The sequence below is a fragment of the Pseudorasbora parva genome, chromosome 15, assembly GCF_024679245.1.
Source record: "Pseudorasbora parva isolate DD20220531a chromosome 15, ASM2467924v1, whole genome shotgun sequence".
Classification (NCBI taxonomy): Eukaryota; Metazoa; Chordata; class Actinopteri; order Cypriniformes; family Gobionidae; genus Pseudorasbora; species Pseudorasbora parva.
Genome location: NC_090186.1, coordinates 30150961 through 30165712, shown reverse-complemented (window position 1 = coordinate 30165712; position 14752 = coordinate 30150961). Strand labels below are relative to the sequence as shown.

The 14752-nt window shown below is 38.0% G+C and overlaps 2 protein-coding genes across 2 annotated transcripts; both read right to left on the bottom strand.

The window, feature by feature from the left end:
- Positions 1-194: 194 nt before the first annotated feature.
- si:ch73-257c13.2 (uncharacterized) lies at positions 195-2818 on the bottom strand. The gene is made up of 4 exons (XM_067418613.1): positions 2061-2818; positions 1805-1843; positions 1393-1486; positions 195-1303 (listed from the first exon to the last, which is right to left on the bottom strand). Exons 1-4 carry the CDS (start codon positions 2162-2164, stop codon positions 362-364), a joined length of 1179 nt encoding a protein of 392 aa, XP_067274714.1. The 5' UTR covers positions 2165-2818; the 3' UTR covers positions 195-361.
- Positions 2819-5139: 2321 nt separating this feature from the next.
- ostm1 (osteoclastogenesis associated transmembrane protein 1) lies at positions 5140-14506 on the bottom strand. The gene is made up of 6 exons (XM_067417657.1): positions 14052-14506; positions 13536-13650; positions 13222-13316; positions 13029-13139; positions 7290-7455; positions 5140-6985 (listed from the first exon to the last, which is right to left on the bottom strand). Exons 1-6 carry the CDS (start codon positions 14412-14414, stop codon positions 6930-6932), a joined length of 906 nt encoding a protein of 301 aa, XP_067273758.1. The 5' UTR covers positions 14415-14506; the 3' UTR covers positions 5140-6929.
- Between the last annotated feature and the right edge of the window lie 246 nt (positions 14507-14752).

Below are 14752 nucleotides of genomic sequence, written 5' to 3'. Positions count from 1 at the left end.
ATATGCATAGGCCTATATATAATTTAACTAAATAGTTTTATTTAACATTTAATTATTTATTATTAATAACTATCTAAATACATTCCATAATGTTGAATGGATCATTAAATGCATGCATAAAATACATTTAAATGAACCACAGAATGATTTTAAATCATTTTCAGATGAAAACTTTAGATCCTTCATAGAGAATGTGGTTTTATTAGACAAACACTTTATTTTATTCAGTATTTGTATTTTTTATGACATATCACTACTTTGATTTTTGACTTGTTTACACAAAAGTCACCTTAAAATGTAAAGTACGACATTTTATCACCATATTTCATTAATTTTCATATGCAAATCTGAAAAAAAAATTCTAATTAAACATGCATTTTCTTTTTTTAGTGGTTCGCCCAAGTATGGCTGCGATGTCTTGTCTTTTAGATATTCCACCAAGGCTTCCAGAGTGTCCATAAGGTAGTTCATGGAAGGGTTTTTGGGTTTTGTCATCTACCATGCAGTCCACTGGCACATTGTACGTTTCTAGGAACATGTTGTATAAAATACAGCACGCTTTCACGGCCAAGCTGGTTTGACGAATGGAATCCTTCTGCAGAAACTGGAGCCTATGAAAACGAGATCTCAGAGTATGCATGGAGCCTTGCACCACTGCAAGAGATGACTGCACTTTCTGGTTATAACATACTTTTTTCTGTCCGACTGTTCCATAATCAGGGAACGGGGTTAGGAAGTGCTCTGAAAGCGCAAAGGAGGAATCACCTATGATGTGCTTGCCATGTAAGAGAGCCACTGGGTCTTCCTGCAATGCCTTGCCAATCTCTGTAGCTAACAGTACTCTTGAGTTATGCCAGTTTCTTGGGTTCTCTGCAGACACATAAGTAAAACGACCCTTGTGGTTGCAAAAAGCCATGAGTTTTATGGAGTACAACCCCTCTGCATCTCTATATACCTCTGGATTTGGCACGTCAGTAGGCTTCTCAATAGGAATGACACAAGTTCCTACTACACAGAGTGTATCTGGTAAGCCCACAGTAGAAAAGAAGCCCAGAACAGACATGTGTGCTTCCTCTCCCCGAGGCCAGTGAATTTCATTAGCCAAGTTGCTTGTAATAAGGGTGCAGAATTCATCCAACTGATCACAAATGAGTGACTCTGTGATGTGGAAGCGGTTTGCCACACTGTGGTAAGACTCTCGAGTAGAAAGCGCCCAAAGAGCAGCAAGCACAGCATGCCACACTGTCCATCCCTCTTGCCTAATGGCAGTCCATTTACAGGGAGCCAGCAGCCGTACTAATTCCTACAAACACAAAAAGAAACCAATATGTTTACAAAATAGAAAGGAGATTAGCACAAAAAAAAGGTAGGACCATGCATTAACTTAAGTACCTCAGTTTGAGTTGCCGTCAGCTGGAAGTGACTCTTAAACTCACTGATTGTCAAGCTTTGCAGCACAGTTTTGAAAACTTCGCTTTCTTCTTCTCTGATATGTGAAAAAGAATAATTCAATTCACACTTATTTGTATAGCGCTTTTCACAATGCATATCGTTCCAAAGTAGCTTTAAAGAAAATGCATGTCAAAGAGTGATCTGTCCAAGTTGGATTTCAGAAATGTACACATTAGCTATCACACAGTTAGCTAACAATGTAGGCAATTAATAAACAAGCATGTATTAATTGAAGGCAAAACAGTGAGCTCATTGAAGTAAAGAAAACATGTTGTTAACTAATTTTAACAGCATATTTCCCTAACGTCATTATAATATTTATTCTACCAAATGCTGCGTGGACCAATCTTACCTTTGCACATTATCACTTTGTTCAGTATTCAGCTTTGTTCTATTAAAATACAGACATAGTCAAAATAATCATTTGCATCATTGAGGGAATTAAAAATAGGTTTTTGCACTCAACCAGCAAATGAAGAGCAACCACGTTTGAAACATGGATTTTTCAACAGGTTGGGCAACAGAATGAATATTCTATAGTCACAGCTGGTTGTTTAGACCGACTAAATGAAGCAAAAACGGTGATACAGAACACAGATTTTATTCACCTGGCTTCCCGGCGTTTGCGAGTCGCATTTTTTTTGAAAAACATAAAATCTTCAGCATCATAACTGTCTGCTAATAAAAACGCAATACATGTTCCAAGCGCCATGCTTTCCGCGCTTTGTTGCGTTATTATTTCAGGTTATTTCAAACACTCGCTGGGGTTTGAAAAAGTGTTTGCTCTGAAAATTCTTTAAACTGTATTCAATTTTGAGGTTAGCATGGTAACGTTAGCCTGACAATGAAAACATGGGAAATGAGCAGCGGTGACCGTCTCCTGGCTCAGATAAATTCCGTTTTTGTTCATGGCCACACATCAAGCCTGTCCCGCTTTGGAGTTTGGACCAAGATATTCGGCGGACCAAACCCCCGAGAAGTTACGGTCAAGCCCCGTAAATGACAGTGCAAACGCGACTGGACATGACATAGCACACGACAAAAACGCGGCGGCTGATGCTGCAATGTCGCCCTCTTATGGTAAATCCATATGGGTTGGGATGCGTTTTCCTTCTTGAATGTGGTTAATTTTCTGATATTGCTGAGACTATAATCAACAAGCCTGAACATAGCCAGCCCAAGCTGGTCTCATCTCATCTGGTTAAGTTGGTCGCCAGCTTGGTGGCCATAGCGGGCTATATTCTGCTAGTTTAGCTTGTTTAAATGCTGGTTTCCGAGTGACCAGCTAAAACCAGGCTAAAAAAACAGCAAACCAACTTAGTCTGGCAGTGATAGCATGAACACATATCGTGTCTAAATCTATTAGGCTAATTTAATCATAATTGATCAAATTTTGTTCCTTAAATCACATTCCATCGATAGATGGCAGCAGAGTAATACAATCTGATTTATGATTAATCTCCGCAATGTAAATACAAGTATGGTTCAGGTTCAACTGTTAATAAATTCCACATTATTTACAAAAAAAAAAAAATCAAGTGTCTGTGTTGATATGAGAGAGGGAGAGTAAAAACGAGAGTGATCATGCTCAAACCCTCCTCAATAACCTTTGCCCTTTCCTCTTCAATCCCATTGACCTGAATAATGATGGCAGCACAAAATAACAAATAAGAGCTACAGTGATGAGACTGCTTGCTTCAGACTTGAGAGATGCTCTTACCGTCCTGCGTTAATCAGACAGAGTTAAATATGCAGGGGGTAATTGTGTATAGGTCACAACCCTCATCTTAATTTACACATTATTACATGGAGGTTATATGCACTATAAGGCCATCCATCTGTATAAAAATCAACCCTAAGAAGTTGCATGAAAATTAAGCAATTAATTTTCTTTCATGCACAACTATATTACGTATTAGTATTTGGTAACATGGTTATTTTGTGCTTATTTCCTTTTACAGTTAAGATCAATAGATTCAGTTGTAATTGTAAAATAAAGGTCATGTAGCCTATGTATTCATAGTCCCAGTGTATTCGTAGGCTAATCATTTGAATCTAAAATTTGGCCCTAAACATAATTTTCATAATAAAATAAAAAATCTCTGGAATACTTGATTCTGACTGACTGGTACAGAAATGGTGTCACTGGCCGGGTAAAAATGTATCAATATTACTATGATGTTGTAAAACTAAACATACTCGCCTATACTGTACATTTTAATGGACTATTTGCTTACTTAGACGAAGTTCAGTATGAATACGAAATTAAGGATTAGCCTAAACAAACATTATCATTGGCAGACAGAGAGTAAAAAATATATATCTTCAGTGCGTAACAGGCCTACTGGATATGAATATATGGGCTTATGAGTGGAACAGTTTATTTATTTTATCCTGTGCTTTCTGTTATGTTGTACTGAGCTATTCAGATGCCAAATCCATTTTAGAAATGGTCTTGAATGCAGCTTGTCACTGATGAATATGAAAAACCACGGTGGCCACCTATTTCCTCCCTGAAATCGTGTCTATTGTTTTCCTCAAGAGGCTATATAGCCGTCTTATCCAGCTGATGGGCGACGCACTGTACCGCTAGAGCTGAGTGGGCAGGGGTGCCCAACAGGGTCAGATGTTTCTGCCCTTATGCCATAGTCCCTTATTCAAAAGCTCTTATTCTGCCAGACCCCATGGGTCTGTGTAAGCCTTGCAGACTGTGATCCCATTGTCTTATTAAAAGAAGCTACGGGGAACAGAAGTCATCCACCTTAGGTTTCTGACACACCAATGAGCATCTGCCGTGTCTCTTCCAGCTGACCTCTCATATGACCTTTGTAATGGGGACGAAGCATTTAAGAATGATCGGTGGCAAATGGAGGCTGGAATGGAGAGCTCTGTAGCCATCAGCGGAGCTAAGTGAACACTGTGATGAAGTGATTCTATAATCTATCATAATACCATAATCCCATGATCTTCAGACTTTGACCCTTATGAGGTCATAATGGCCCCTTTCATTCTGCAACACATGCTGGCTCTTAAGTGAGAGTTCTCTAATTATAAAGCTATTTTCTTCAACAAAGCACCATATTCAACTTTAGCTAATTTACTAACTGACAGCTTTAAAAGGTTTGCATAACTACCAACGTTGAACAAAATAAGAATATTATGTGTGATGGATGACTTAGCAGATATATATATATATATATATATATATATATATATATATATATATATATATATATATATATATATATATATATATATATATATATATATATATATATATATATATATATAAGGAACCAGAGATACAAATTTGATAAACCATTTTGTGATGAATCCACAATATTTAATGTCCCAGATATTAGATGTTATATATTATTATATTACTCTACTAGGGTTTTATCAGCTAGTTGATGATCACAAACATGCTTTGCAATTTCTTTGTTCTAATGTAATACATTACCTGTAATAACTATAAATTATGTTTTGCAGTATTTTATCCCAGTTGTCCTCTTTTTTTTCCCAAACAAATTTCAAGCAATATTGAAACAATTTTATATTATTAAAAGGCAGAGGGTAATTGATATGGAATCAAATTACGAAAAAAATTAAATACAATGCCCTTAAAGCCAGGGCATTTCTGGAAAAAAGCCAGAGGGGTGTAAGGAAAATAAAACATATACAAAAAAATTAATATTAATGAGTTGTCTTTTTATTATTCAACATCAAATTACAGCTTTACAAAAAGTGAAAATATAAAACTTTGTTAGTATCTGAATTCAAAGCAATCGTCAACAGACAAGAATGATTTTTATATAAATGACAGGCCATCCAAAATCCTAATGGCAAATTTGAAACAAAATGCCACAACTACATTCAAGGTTTGTTGGATTTCAAAGCCCCTGGTGAGTTTCAGGCTTAGGGTTATTTCTTAACGGCCTCATTGCTTAAGGTCCAAAGTCACTGCTCTGATTCTTATTGGGGCAAAACGTGATGAGGGATAATCTCATATTCTCCACCAGTTTCCCCTCAACCTCTCTAGGGTTCTTGTCAGGGAAAGTAATGCTCGGGGTCATACATCTCAAAAAGTATTTCAGCTTTTGCGTCAGTTTGTCGAACACGTGGCCGTAAAATTCGCCTGCTTGCTACATTTGGCAGTCAGGTCAGGAGTAATGACTTTCACCAATGCTTAACGGATAATAGCATTGCCGGGATGAAAGCTGTCATTCTTGTAAGACATTGCACTCATGAGCCGCGTATGAAAAGGCTATTTTTCCCCACATCTTCCTGTACGATCATATGATTGGACAAATCAAGCAAAAGGCGCTTAAAGGGGCAATGTGATAGGCAATGGCTCGGCTCCATAAGACCAAAAAGCCAATGCAGCTTAAACGGATGTGTTATGATTATTCGGCCAAGTAACTTTATCCTACATTTAGATTAGCTGCTAATGACTGAGGAAACAGGCGCTTTGCAATCCAAGTCCATGTAACCATGAAAACAACGAGTCTGTCAATCCCACCAGGAAAGGCTTTAGGCGTTGAGCACAATTAACATATTTTAATAGAGGTATGTGAAAACCAGTGGATTGAAAATTATTTCACAACTGCAAAAGGTATGCAAATGGTTTTTATAACTTACACTTTACATCATATAATACTGTACGCTGAGGAAATAAAATATTCCTCTGATACATCATTATTATTCCAACGTTTTTCATGCCTATCTCTTTAAGAATAATTAGTCGTCCTTTGTTCATCAAACATTTAAATGACAGTATGTGACCATACAATGAGATGAAGACCATAGCAACTCCATTGTAAAATAAAAAGCAAAGCAAACAAGCACATGGACCATCTAAAAGGCTTCATGCCTCTTCCATCCTTTACTTATCTCCTCTACTCACTGCATACACCTTTGACCCTGATTAAAGTATTTGTTACAAGACCTTTCTCTAATGCACATGGAGTGCTTCCAGAAGTAGTACCATTGCCATGTTGTGTGTGTCCGTTACTACCTAGGAAAATAGAGTATAAAATGTAACATGCTCTCTTAGTGCAGAAAAATGCAGCATAACCAGTTTCATCTAAAAGATAAAGCTCTCTCTTCTCAGGATCACATCTCTTTCATACCTTAAATACAATAATTTAATATCAGCATTCTTTGTATTTATTGAAATGCTCACTGATCCTCTCTGAAAAGCAGTAGAATTACCTCTTTTTAACAGCCAAGCAAAAAAAAAAAAAACCTGCTGTATTTAAATCATTAGTGCAAATCACAAATAGTGCAACAAAAAAAACTGACTTAAATAGAATAAGAGAATATGATCACAGCAGCTGGAAAACATCACAGTCTTTGATCCAGGATCTGCTTGAAGCCCAGGAGAATACAAGAACCCCATCCATCCATGATAAAAGTCCCTGTTGGTTTGGCGGGAGAGGTTAACCAAAGATTCAGTGGCCTCTCTTCTGTGCCTCATCTCAGCTGAATTTGTCTTGGATATTCATTAGGGTGCTGCTGGACTTGGCTCTATTGGCTGTGGATCAAGATGAAGGAATAGATTAAACCAGACTGGCAGGAGATGAAGCAGAATATCCAATGCACAGTTTAACCTTGAAGTCAGAGACTTTGCTTAGAGCATTAAGAAGGCGGTTTGTGTTCTACACACTTTGAAAGATTCTAAAACTAGTAGTGTTTATGATCTATGTCTTGAGACAAGTACTGTCTAAAAGTAATTGACCATGAAACCTAAGCATGCACAGTTAACACTGTTGAACACCTCTGTCCTTTTCCTTGAACCTTCTGCAGAGACAATTTGCACAGCTAGGCAAGTTACTCACGGTGTATGAGCTTGCGTTTCTTTTGTTCCGAGTGCAGGAAGCTGCTTAAGTAGAAGATGATGGGGAGGAAGAGCATGAAGCTGGACACTGCGATGACAGGCACCGTCTCTTCCCGAGGCAACAAGCAACCATAGTTTTTACTCCACAACCGCCGTGTAATGTTCATCTAAGAAGTAAGCGAGGTAATCAGTTTCATAGTATCTAATAGCTTCATCTTTATCTACCATTAAATGGTTAGTTCACCAAAAAATGAAATTGATGTCATTAATGACTCACCCTAACGTCGTTCCACACCCGTAAGACCAGCACACTTTACTGTCCATGTCCAGAAAGGGAATAAAAACATCATCAAAGTAGTCCATATGTGACATCAGTTGGTTGATTAGAATCTCTTGGAGCATCGAAAAAACATTTTGGTCCAAAAATAACAAAAACTACGACTTTATTCAGCATTGTCTTATCCTCCTTGTTTGTGTTCAAACATCAAATAAAGATTCAAACGGTTGTGAATCAGTGAATCGTTCAATGATTCGGAACGGATGCCAAACTGCTGAAATCACGTGACACTGGCGATCCGAATCATTGATCGATTCACTGATTCATAAACATTTGAATCTTTATTTGAGGATTGAACACAAACAAGGAAGAAAAGACAATGATAAATAAAGTCGTAGTTTGTTATTTTTGGACCAAAATGTATTTTCGATGCTTCAAGAGATTCTAATTAACCAACTGATGTCACATATGGACTACTTTGATGATGTTTTTATTCCCTTTCTGGACATGGACAGTATAGTGTGCATACGCTTGGATACGCTCTCGGTCTAAATATAAAATATCTTAAACTGTGTTCTGAAGATGAACGGAGGTCTTACGGGTGTGGAACGAACTTTAGGCAGGTGCACGGTACAACATTTTGACCCTAAGATCTTCATCAGGCAAAGATCTTTTTTGGCGCAGAAGAGGCCGTGAGGCGACTTTTGTTCATTCTTTAGTACAGAGGAAAAATGGACATACACCACCAGATTTTCTGCATCCCAATTTAGAGGATGCATCCTTCGAAGTCTGCATTCAAGGGCCAAACACGCCACAGTGGCGTGATGGATGCTGTCCCAGTTAGAAAGTCTTTTTCGAATGTTCTATATTTCCTGGGTCAAAGAACAAGTGGATCCTTTGCAGCTTAGGCTATCCTAAGATTCATTGCAATGGTGACGACTGTTGAGCGAAAATGTCAGATTACACTTTTTATAGATTACAGATTACGCAAGTATTGGGTTTCAATTTACTTGAATATCTAACAATATTAAAGGTGCCCTAGAATGAGTTGAAACAATATGTTAAATTGTTATCTGATATCTACATAGAGGGTATTTACCCTCATTTACAACCCATTTACAACCCTAGATATTGTCCCTAGGATGTTTTTGCCTTATTTGGAAGAGTAATGAATATTAATGTTGAGCTCTGCACTAATTGGCTTATTTCAGCAGCTCACAGCAGACAGCACTTTAGCTGTTCAGCGAAGCGGCTCATGAGTCCTGACCGTCCTGACACAACACAGACCGACTGAATGACACTTTAAGCAGAACATCTCAAATGGAGATTGCTAAAATGCAGATTACTTGTATATTGGTGTTTTCAGATCATCCACGCGGGAGAGAGAGCTCGCGTTCATATGGTTGCCAGATTGTTCATGTTTAGGTAAAACACCGGATAGTATACGGGTTCTTTTCACAGAAAAACTGATTGAAGGATTCAAATTACGGAAATCTGGCAACCGCAAGCATGAACGCTCTTCTTTAACTCCCGACAAAACCAGTGGTTTTTGTTCAAGTTTTTATTTTTTAAACTACATTTTAGACTCATCTTTTTCCGTCAACGATATTGCATGTTTATATAACGTTAGTCACAATGTAGGCTACGCAGTGACTATAGCCCCGTTTCCACCAAAATTACCCGGAACAATTTGTACCAGGAACTTTTTTACAGGAACTTTTCTCCCCCCCAGACCTGCAGCTGTCTGCGTTTCGACCGCGATAAAGTTCCGAGAAGATTAGGCAAATTAGTCCGGTGATGTAGGACTGCACGCGACTGTTCCTCCAAGCCAGTGACGGACAAGGGCTGTCACTTTTTATTCGATATTCGAATATGCATTCGAAGATGACGTGAAATATCCGTAATCGAACTATAAATAAACTATCCGGTTTTTAAAGTGCCATGTAGCGCAATTTTTTTTTTTTTTTTTACTGTCGGTGCGTTTACATGGAGCACTGTAATTTGAAGTCCTTTGAAGGATGCAGCCTCTGATTTGGGACAGCTACAGAAACATGAACTTCATTGCTAGGAGTGGCGTGACAAATTAAAGCAATATGTATTCTAAAATCAGCTCAAAATATCAAACATGTGGAGTCTATGCCTATCACAAAATACAGGATTTTCTGTGAAAAAAGTAAACTTCCTAATATCTGCAGATTCAACTAGCATTGACTGCAAATAGGGGCAAAAATCGGTACAAAAGCAGTGTATGTATTCAAGATTTTAGTTTGTACAAAATGTAGGGCTATAGAGGGTGCTGTTTTACAATTCTCCCAAACTTCCACATGAAAAACTTAAAAGGTAGGGTAGGTAAGAATTGGTTAAAAACCTTTTTTCCAAATTTGTTTAAACTTTCTTTATATATCGATGCATAATTAAAATGTAAGTATAAAAATACTTGGAGTGTAATAAAATGGAGTGTCTGTAGACCTCTCACGACTGTTTTAAAGACAGCTCATTATTTCCATTCACTCCACCTTCTCCCTTCTGGGCTCTTTCCAAAGTCACGCCCCCCAAAATACATGAAACGCTCTACGCTGACCGCTCAGCTGGAAGATGCATTATTTACCCGAGACAAGCAGAGTGCATGTAGTCATATCATGTCAGAATCACATGTAATAAAAAAAAAAAAAATCAAACTTTGTCAGTATGAATATAAACAAATAACTCTTTAAGGACTCACTATCAAGCTAGAATACCGATACCGGTAAAGTTTATTAATTTGTTTGATTTGGTAACGAGCTAGTTATATTTATAAGGCAAAGCTAAAAACGGGTAGCATTGATAAAAACATCAGTAAACATAGGTAGAGAACATAAAAAACAAATCAAAGTCGGAAATAAACGTGCAGGTAAAGTTCCCGGTGAACATGTGTGGTGTGACAGGCAGCGGGGCGAGGGACCGCGAGAGCGGGCCGGTGATTAGTGTTGACGAGTGCCCGCTGCATGGCACACCGGTCTCGTCTCGCGGCCATGTGACGGGAGCATAAAAGGAGGAGCAAGGGTTGCGGAAGACGAGAGGACCAGGCCTGGAGTTTATGTTTAGTTTTGTTTTACGTGTTATTATGTGTTTGTGGGCAGTCGTCCGTGAGGGGCTGCCCACGTTTTATTTTGTGTGTGTGCGGGCAGTCGTCCGTGAGGGGCTGCCCGCGGTTTTACTTTCGTTTTGTTTATTTATTTTGAATAAAAGTTTGTTGAACGTTTGCCGGTTCCCGCCTCCTTCCTTCCTATCTACGAACCGTATTACAACATGGTAAAAGAATTTAGACAGTGGGTAGTAGCTAAAGCTAACTTAATTCTAAAAAAAGTTCCTGGATGTGGTGTACTAGCTTTTACACATGCATTTTGTTATCTAAAGTAACATTTTGCGAAATTCAACACGACAGCGATCAACTTGAGCTAAGCATATTGAGTATTATTCATCTCTACTAATGGCTCGATAAGCGTATAACATTGTAACTTTATGCTAAGTAATGTTATGTTAGCTATATTAGGCAGCTACATGTGCTAGTGATACATGCTTCATGAAAACATAAACCAAAAAAATGTATAATCAAAATGACAGATTACCTGTCCAGCAGAAATACAGCCATCAAGGAGTTGCTTTTCAGCCCCTTGAGGTCCCTTAGTTCTCGTCATCGTTGGAAAGCGACGGCGATATTTACTCGCGTTTGATTTCTTTGTTTATCCAAAGACTTTTTTTGCATTGCCTTTTCTTGTACTGTCTTCCTTTTTTTGCATTGTTTGCCTTCGCTGCCTGCAAATCCCGGCACTGTGAATTTTGAATGCTCTTTCTCTGCCATTATTTTTCTCTGCGCGCATGTGGGCAGATCCTGTACCAAAAGCGGTGGTAGCCAGGGTAGCGAGAGAGAGTGACAGTCACCCAAGCCAATCACTTGTTTCGTCCCATACGAAAATAATGAGCGGTGTTTATTGCAGATTAAAAAGTCTAGAGTCACTCGATTTTTATACTCTCTTTTTCAGCGTACTTAGATTTTAATTATGTATTGACATATAAAGAAATTACCCTACCTTTAAAGGTATAGTTCACCCAAATAATTGATAATTTTGTTATTAAAGGTGCATTATGTAAAAAATAAATTTAAAAAATCAGTAAAATATCCAAAAACCACTGGGGCAGTGTTATATATTTGGTTCAATTGAGTACTTACAATATCCCAACTATTTGTAAATCATTAGAAAATTTATATTTTAACCAATGAACCAGGACGTGTAAAGGAGTCGCCTGTCAATTGCGTCATATCTGCATCAACCTCGGTTTCCGGTTTTTATTTTGCAGAAATGCTTGACTGTGAGCAACAAGTGTCATAGCAGCCGCTGAGCGAACGCATAGAATAACGTAATAATTTCAACACACTCAGATGTATCTAATATGCCAAACAGAGCTGCGTTACCTCATATGCATGACCGGAAAAGCGGAAATGGCACCGGTGACTGTGACATAATAAAAGTCCTGCTTCTCATGAGGCGTGTGTTGGGTTCACCTTATCAACAATCACTCCAGCGGCCTTGCTCAGCTCCCACAACACCCAGTCCTGTTCTGCTTCATACTACAGTAACGTTAATAATAATCATATCCATGAACATGATTTCTGCCCCAACCCTATCCCGGTTCTTTTCCACTGGCTGTGAGGTGAAGCCCACATGTCCCAAGAATCTGCGCTAAAACTTGCCGTCTTCAAACTATGTCTAGAGGGCATAGTTACACGGTGCACCTTTAATTACTCGCCATCCATCTAAACCCGTAAGACTTCGGAAGATCTTCGGAAACAAAAATGAAGATAAAATTGATGAAATTGGGAGAGATTTCTGTCCCTCCTTTGACAGCTATATAACTACCACTTTGCCGCTTCAAAAAGTTCATAAAGAGATCGTAAAAATAATCCACATGAATTGAGCGGTTAGTCCAAATTTAGTCCACTGCCGCTTTATAAAATGAACAGATTAAATGTAGGTTTTTATTAACATATAAACATTCATCAACTAACACATCAGTTATGATAATTAGAAGCTCGAGCATGTTTGCTATACGTGCGAGAATCAATGAGGTTTGTTTGTGCGAGCCAAGCATATATACCGATGAGCTTCTGTTTGCATTTGCTGACCAATGTTTAAATGTAAATGAAAGCTCAAATTCAGTCGGTTCATAATATAAAGCAATCGAGTCTCTTTGGAAAATGTGGACTAACCCCTTCAATTCATATGGATTAATTTTACGATCTCTTTATGAAAATTTACAGCAAAAAAGATTGCAAAAAGATTTTCTGAAGATGAACAGAAGTCTTAGGGTTACGCTTAATAACAGAATTTTAATTTTAGGGTGAACTAACTGTTTAATTTTGGTAATAACTTCTGGACTGTTTTAGTCAAATAACAGGTTTTATGTATATTAGTCTGTACTTACTGCGTCTTCTATATCAATGCAGAGTGTTTGGTTTTTCTCCATTTTACCATAGAGCTCGTTCAACCTTTTGTATGAGGCTTTGCAGTCTTTGCACAGTTCAGAGTGGTTCCTCTGTTTAGAAAACAGGATATTATCAAAAACAAGGATGTTTTAACTGAGATGGTCTTGATCTAAATGAGCCATTCGATATTACCTGATATTGCTCAAAGCAGGATAGTGAATGATTCAGAGTGGCCATGAAGTACACAGTATCATTGGAGAGAGCCTCGTGATCTTCAGTCAGACATTCTGAGGAACAAATATTTGGATTTTAAAAATCATCATAACTTTGAATAAATAAAACAATTCATAATGTTACTCAAAACCTGACACAACTTCTTCTTATTGCAAGAGGGCGAGAAGTACAACGTTCGGTTTAAAGTGAAAATGAAAGAAATGCTTAAGGGAAGGATCCAGTCTAATGCCAGTTTCAATTGAACCTACAAGGTTTCAGGTTATGTTACTTACGCTCGCATGCTGCTGATCCCCAGATCTCATCTAAATTGTTGAAGAGGGTAAAGAGAAGCATCAACCTATCAGAACGCATCAGGCTGTCATGGCAACTGACGTTTCCAGGACCCGGCTATGAGAACAACACATAATCACACAAGTTAAGCAATAACTTTTAACATCTGCAGTCCATAACTGATTTTATAATAACACCGTGTGTACAGTGACAAAATACCCACAAACCAGCATACGTGTTAATAAAAATATAAACGGTATATGCTATTTGTTCAGTTTAAAAAGTACAGTTGAAAAGGTAACTATTCAAATGGACTTTAGTTATTTTAAGATAGCTCTTTAAGCTCACTAAAATATTCCAGTCAGTGTGAGTCAGGCTTGCTGAAACACACTGAACACAATCACGAGACACGAGTGCATGTGACCAGCGGGTTGGAATTCAAACAACCTTCAAAACCATTTATAGGCAGTGTTATAGATGGATATTAAGAGTAAATTAAACATGTAATGAGCACTTACTTGGTCAGATGATATATTCATGTACGTTTCATTTAGACTGTTGAAGTAAGTGTAACAGTTCTGACAGACTTTGACAGGTCGTGCATAAGACACAAGGCAGTTCGCGTAAGTCACGTAGCGTTGACCGTAGATATGAAGCAGTTTAATACAATACTCGTCCATTTCCAAGTCCTCTGGAAACGTAGATGAAAGACTCAGAGAGTAGAAGAATCCCAAACCGTTTGCCTGTGATGGAAGCTTTATTGCACCATCGACAGTCATTTCCGATGGATAAACCGAGCAGTTTGCAACTGTAATGAATGTTATTGCCCATCCTGCAAATAAACATGATACCACACATGTACATTTCGTTAACAAATCCATATCTTTCTGGAGTCCGAATACAACGCTGTTGTTTCGCCAGATCTGCACAGCTTCCTGTTTTCTCCTTTCGTAGGTTCGATCACATGACTAGGGTAATCTCGCGATGGACGGGATTTTAAATGACAGGTGAGGTTGAAAGTGGAAAGTTTCAGCAATTTCCAGTTGTTTTGTTTCTATTCAAGTCATTATTTTAATTCAACTATTCGCTTTAATTTAGAGTCACATTTCACAGTTACTGCTTCATCTCACATTGAAGAAAGAGCTAAATTACTTGATACATGTCAGTGACTTCCTTAAAGGGATAGTTCATACAAAAATTAAAATGTTATAAATACTCT